This window comes from Lolium rigidum, unplaced genomic scaffold, assembly GCF_022539505.1.
Source record: "Lolium rigidum isolate FL_2022 unplaced genomic scaffold, APGP_CSIRO_Lrig_0.1 contig_41017_1, whole genome shotgun sequence".
NCBI lineage: Eukaryota > Viridiplantae > Streptophyta > Magnoliopsida > Poales > Poaceae > Lolium > Lolium rigidum.
This window is the reverse complement of record NW_025900487.1, coordinates 63,444-70,052: the sequence shown is the minus strand read 5'-3', so window position 1 is coordinate 70,052 and position 6,609 is coordinate 63,444. Positions and strand designations below refer to the sequence as shown.

General features: G+C 45.1%; 1 protein-coding gene across 1 annotated transcript; it reads left to right on the top strand.

Moving 5' to 3' along the window:
• The first annotated feature begins 2,093 nt into the window (after positions 1 to 2,093).
• On the top strand, positions 2,094 to 5,343 carry LOC124681365 (probable apyrase 7). Its single transcript, XM_047216291.1, has 2 exons — positions 2,094 to 4,059; positions 4,553 to 5,343. The coding sequence occupies exons 1-2, from the start codon at positions 2,226 to 2,228 to the stop codon at positions 4,834 to 4,836; spliced, it is 2,118 nt and encodes a 705-aa protein (XP_047072247.1). The 5' UTR covers positions 2,094 to 2,225; the 3' UTR covers positions 4,837 to 5,343.
• The last annotated feature ends 1,266 nt before the right edge of the window (positions 5,344 to 6,609 follow it).

Here is a 6,609-nt window from a genome sequence, read left to right as displayed (position 1 = left end):
TATGTACTTTGTCGTAATGCCCAATTAAATCTCACAATATTTATCATATCATGTATGTGCATTGTTATGCCCTCTCTATTTGTCAATTGCCCGACCGTAATTTGTTCACCCAACATGCTTTTATCTTATGGGAGAGACACCTCTAGTGAACTGTGGATCCCGGTCCTATTCTTTACATCGCATACAATCTCATCGCAATTGTTCTTTACTGTTTTCCGCAAACAATCATCTTCCACACAATACGGTTAATCCTTTGTTACAGACAAGCCGGTGAGATTGACAACCTCACTGTTTCGTTGGGGCAAAGTACTTTGGTTGTGTTGTGCAGGGTTCCACGTTGGCGCCGGAATCCCTGGTGTTGCGCCGCACTACATCCCGCCGCCATCAACCTTCAACGTGCTTCTTGGCTCCTCCTGGTTCGATAAACCTTGGTTTCTTTCTGAGGGAAAACTTGCTGCTGTGCGCATCATACCTTCCTCTTGGGGTTCCCAACGAACGTGTGAGTTACACGCCATCAATGAGTTCGTTAAGCTTACATATCTTTTTCGTCTTCCATTTAGTACCTTGCATCCATGTTATGGTTGCCCAAGGCAAAATGCAACACTGGTTGGATTGTCGGCATTATTATCATGTAATAATACGGAAAACAATGTTGCACATCTGCACCCAACTCGTTATGACATCAACATCATTCCTAGAATATTTTTGGCAAGTAATTTTTTTTTGTTCATAAGGTCAATTTCCGGTGTTCGTTTTCGAAGGAGAGCCAAGAATGTGGGACATACTTTCGATATGTTTGTTTTTTTGATTTTGAAGAAAGGCCATAATTTACAGATGGGCTACGTTGTTTTGTCGGCCGATGGACTGGGATTCGAGCCCTGTATGGCAGGCAGGGGGTTTCCAATCAGGCTCGTGCGCCTCGGCTTGCTTGTTGGCTCGGCTAGTCCACTGCTCCCCTGGTCCGTTCATCCGCTACATCGTCGGCCAGGGGCCCTCCTCCTCCGGTCCGGTACCGAGCCTCGTCTCGCTGGGTTCCCATTTCGTCTGCTCACTCCGCCCCGCCCCGACGCAGCGCCGTCGCGCACGCACGCACGCGGGCAGCGCACCGCCACCGCCCCGCACGCTGCCACTCTCCCGCCCCCCGCCTCTGCGTCGGCCTCCACCGCCGCCCCGTGTTATCTCCACCAAATCACAGGCCGCCCGCCGGCCGCGCCACTCCTCCTCCTCCCACCCCCCCCCCCCCCGGATCGTCCGTCCCCGCCGCCGCCGCGTCCGATCCGGACGCGTGCCGCTGCCTCTGCCGCAGATCTTAGCGGCAATTGCCGTCATCTCCGTTCTTTATCTGTCTCGATCCCCAAATTCGTCGCCCCCTCCTACACAGTCCAACCCCCGCGCTGGGCTGGCGCGGAGCGAACAAGATCCGTCCGGACGCCGCTCCCGCCGCTGGTAAGGAACGCCCTAGCTCTGCTTTGCATCGCTGTTCGTCTGTTGCCTCGGGTCGCGATCGTGCCCCTGCCAGATCCTTAGATCGATCTTGGACCTGTCACGTAGGACTATACAGGGTTCCATAAGCTAATGGTACCTGTGGAGGTTCTGTTTTCGGTCAAATTGGAGGTTCACCTGACCCCCCTTATGCTCCCCCGGTTAAGCTCGGCATTGATTGGTGGTTTGCTAGTTGTGATCAGGAGTGCAGTCATGGAAAGTCTGCTCCTTGGATGTGCTTCTGTTGATCGCGGAGTAGCATGTGGGCGAGTGAGATATATGACATAGCTGTGTGTTTCCATAGGTTGTGACTTGGTGGAGTGTAGCATAGGGAGTTGTCTGGACACATTGATAGCGTGGTTTCTAATAGTGATATTTATCCAATGCATTCCAGAGTACATAGCTATAATTAGGGCATATTATCTTAGCTGCAACTCCTTTTCTTTTTGCACTGTACCGAGTAGGAGAATACTGTTTACCAATTTCTGAAAACCCAGCGTGTCGGTGTGCTTCAAATTTTAGTTTTGTCGATTGAATGTTGGCATGGTAGTGCATTTCTAAAAAAATGGGAAATTTATTGCAGGCAGAGGCTGCGAGAAGGTGCCATTGGACTAATCTACCGGGAAATGTGCTGCCTACAGCCTACTTGTGACCTATGCCACTGTTTGCCGACATCGCTCCTTACTGCTCCTTGCCAGTGACATCTTGAATTAATTTCCACCTCAGCTACAAAGGAAGCAGCTATGCGGCTTTCTTCTTCTCTTCAAGATCTGCCGACCTTCTCCAGAATTGATGCTTTAGAGAGGGGCTCTAGCATCGGTGGCGATCTGAGCTCAGGGCGTGCGAAACCTCCTGTCCGCACACTTCAGAGGGAAGGTCCTGTAGCAAGCTTTTCAAAAGAGAGAACACCCCCGTCGTCGCCAACAAATCGGAAGAAATGCATGAGAACAGTTGGCTGCGCTATTGCCCTGTTCTTGTTGGTGTGCGCCATATATGCTTCTTTGAGATATTTCCATGTCTTCCTCTCGGAAGGTAGCTCTGAATACTATGTGATTCTTGACTGTGGCAGCACTGGTACAAGAGTGTATGTTTACGAGTGGTCCATTAATCATAATGATGGGAACACGCTTCCTATCGCTTTGAAACCTTTAGGGACTGCTCCTAAGAAAAAATTGGGTAAATTGACTGGGCGCGCCTATCAAAGGATGGAAACGGAGCCTGGATTGAGCAAGCTTGTCCACAATGAAGCTGGAATGAAGAAGGCAATAGAGCCCCTCCTTCAGATGGCTGAGCAGCAGATCCCTAGACGTGCACACAAGCACACACCTGTTTTTCTGTATGCCACAGCTGGTGTCCGCAAGCTACCAAGTGCAGATTCAGAGTGGCTTCTGGATAATGCGTGGGATGTTCTGAAGAACTCATCGTTTTCTTGTAGTAGAGACAGAGTTAAGATCATCAGTGGCATGGATGAAGCTTATTATGGATGGATAGCTCTTAACCACCACTTGAACGTGCTTGGCACCTCATCTTCTGAAATGACTTATGGTTCACTTGATTTAGGCGGATCATCATTACAGGTGACATTTGAGACTGAGAAGACCGTTCAGGATGACACAAGCATTCATCTGAGGATTGGTTCTGTCAATCATCAACTTAGTGCTTATTCTCTTTCCGGATATGGATTAAATGATGCATTTGACAAATCTGTGGCACATCTGGTGAAGATGGTGGGAGGAACAGCTGGTAATGGCAAAGTGCAGGTCAAACATCCTTGTCTACAAACTGGATACAAGGAAGATTATGTCTGCTCCTACTGCCACCCACTTACACAAGATGGGAGTCCCAGTGTATCAGGGAAGACGACAGGAAAAGAGAAGCAGGGAACAGCAGTTGAACTGGTCGGGGCGCCTCAGTGGGACGAATGTAGTGCTCTTGCAAAAGTAACAGTGAATCTTTCAGAGTGGTCCAACACAAGTTCTGTAGTTGATTGTAACATTCAACCTTGTGCTCTTGCTAGTACCCTCCCCCAACCACATGGGCAGTTTTACGCCATGTCTGGTTTCTATGTGGTTTTCAAGTTTTTCAATTTGACTCCTGATGCTACTCTCGTTGATGTTCTAAAAAGAGGGCAGGAATATTGTGAAAAACCATGGGATGTTGCAAAGAGTAGCGTTCCACCACAGCCTTTTATAGAACAGTATTGCTTCAGGGCTCCTTATATTACATCACTCCTGAGAGAGGGACTGCAGATCAAAGATAACCAGGTGATAATTGGCTCAGGTAGTATCACTTGGACTCTTGGCGTTGCTTTGCTAGAGGCTGGACAGGCAGTGTCTACACGGATGGATATTCAAGGATACATGATACTACATCGGGAGATAAACCCAAATATTATTATAGTATTGTTTGTAATTTCAGCCGTGCTGGTCATATGCGCCATATTGTGCGTTAGCAATTCGTTCCCAAGATCGTTCCGCAAATCCTATTTGCCACTTTTTAGGCCGAGCAATGGAGGTAGTTCTGCACTTGGTATGGGGTCACCTTTCAGATTTCATTTATGGAGACACATTAATTCAGGTATGTCTTTAAATATATTGAGCTGTCATCTCGTGGTTTTTCCTCTTGACTAAAAGTATCGTCTAAAGACTACAATGCTAGAATGTTGTACTCACATTGCTTTTGACCATTATATATCATCTGTTAGGACTTGGATTTATTATTACCCTGCTTAATTTAGAAGGTGAAATTTGTCACACTATTTAACCTTCTAATAAGAAGCAGCAGCATCACATATAGCTGTCATCAGTAGGATTTATTGCCGACTAAATTCTTGTAATGAGAGTATTGAGACCTCACTGAGTCAGTGTATCTACTACAGCACTCTAATTATGTAACATTGCTCTATGAAATCACTAATGCTGTTGGTGAATATGAAGATATTTGTTTTGTTAGTAAAGTTAAACAATCTGGCAGTTTTTGTTTAATTGTTACACTCTCCCTTTTTTTCAATGTATCTTTTAAAGATACCAGAACTTTGCGTTCCCCTTATTTTGCCTTCCTCTATGCACAGGCGATGGAAGAACAAAGACACCATTGAGCCCTACTGTGGCTGGGTCAGAACCCCATCCATTCAGCATGAGTCATGGACTAGGAGGCAGCAGTGTCCAGCTTATGGAGTCTTCCAGGCAATCGTTGGGTTCATATCATAGCTATTCAGTTGGGAGCTTAGGCCAGATGCAGTTTTCTAGTGGATCACGGAACCCTGGCAGAGGTCAGACAACACTTCAAAGCCGGAGATCCCAGTCAAGAGAAGATCTCACTTCTTCATTAGCTGATCTTGTTCAAAAGGTGTAGCATTACACTTGAGGATGACATGACTAGTATGTGATCCCATGCCACAACCAGCTTTGTGTAAATAATAGCTGAGACTGCTTGATTTCTTCTCTAGCCAGAAGTCAATTTTGTCGGTATACTGACAATTCAAAGGTTTAGGATTCACAGCATTTAAAGTATATGATGTCTCCTGGATATGACACATCCATCCCTTACAAATGTATTTGTGCAATAGAAACATGCCATAAAGATGACCTTGCAAGCTGTTTGAGTGTTGCGCCAGAAGAAATGTTGCATGGTCCACCGAAGTGATTGGCAATGGCCTGCAGGTGTATGATCAGCTTGTAGCCCCAAATATCATCAATGTTTTCAGATCCCTGCAACAAGGTATCATTGTATACTCTTCAAAGGCTCTTAACTATATTTTGTTTTACGACATAATAAAGATATACATGTGCCTTGTGTGTCGTTGATGTAATTTTTATGAAATGGAGGCAAATTCTCTATGCAGTGGCCTTGTGCCGTCTCTGCCCAGTTAATTTATGGGAAAACCGGATGTGTCATCATGGTGTACCATCTTATGTTCTTTCCTTGTGTAATACCACCTTGGATACTACAGTTGAAACATGGAAATCGTTGATCGGTAATTTGGAAGCCATTGTTTGGCATGAATTCCTTTCATTTTCTTGCGAAGTTTTCCAATTTGTTTTTGCCAAGTGCATTTGTACAGTTTGTTTCTCTTCAGATTCACAAATCGAAACTGATCACTAGCTTCAACTCGGATGCAGTGCATCTTGTTTTTGATACTAGCTAGAACCACTTCTTTTTCTTAAAAACCTTACATGGTAATCAATCAACATGGTCCTCCGATGATCAAGCTCACTTTCTGCGCTGGGAATAAAATGATTTTCCGATGATGGGTTGACCGACTGTCTATTTCGGTAGCTGGCCACTTGAGCAGAGATACCGCGTGGGTGGATTGGAGGTTGCTTTCAGAAGAATGCAAGTCAATCCCGGCAAACGTTCATTAGTTTAGTGCTAATTCGCGAGGCGTCCAATCAAACGAAGTGTCTGGCATGATGGCATCGGCAGCAAGCTAACTCTAGGTGGAGTCTTGCTTGACTTGGACTGGACTGGCGAGTTCTGTGGGATGTCGATGGACCGATGAGCTTGGAGGCTAGTGACTTCAGAGCTAAGACTAGACTAGGAGCAGCGCTTTTGTCTGTTGTAGCTGCACTTGCTTCGCAAGAAACAATCTTTTTTGCGGGAAATGCACTTTGGCTCATAGGAGCATATGCTCCCATTATGTGAATCCACATTTCAAAGTATTAAAAAATTCTAAACTAAATTTTTACATGTACATCTAGACATTTTATGTTGGTACACAAGTTTTCAAAAGAAAAAATATTTTTCTGTGGCTCCTGTAAAAAAGACAAATTTTAATGCTGTAACACCACTACGTACAGGACATTTTTTTGTCTTTTTTGTACACACCACACAAAATGTTATTTTTCCACGAAAACTTGTGAACGAACATATGATGTCACAATGTATAAGAAAAAATTTATGTCAGATTTTTTTTGACATTTCTAAAATTGTTTTTTATTATTTTCTATAATGGGTGCATATGCACGCGTGTGCCAAAATGCCACCTCCCTTTTTTGCCCCTTTGGGAATCTTGTGACGTTTGTCCCTCAGACAAAGCAGAGTAAAAGATTTTGTTGCATCACACACACATGATATAGAAAGGGAACGGCCTTTTTGTAGGGGAGCAGCACCTACTCATTCATCATG

What these genes read in the sequence shown, in the direction of transcription:
- LOC124681365 (XM_047216291.1), top strand. Translation starts at nt 2,226, where the DNA reads ATGCGGCTTTCTTCTTCTCTTCAAGATCTGCCGACCTTCTCCAGAATT. An exon ending in ATGGAGACACATTAATTCAG is followed by an intron (nt 4,060 to 4,552) that starts GTATGTCTTTAA and finishes CTCTATGCACAG; the next exon opens with GCGATGGAAGAACAAAGACA.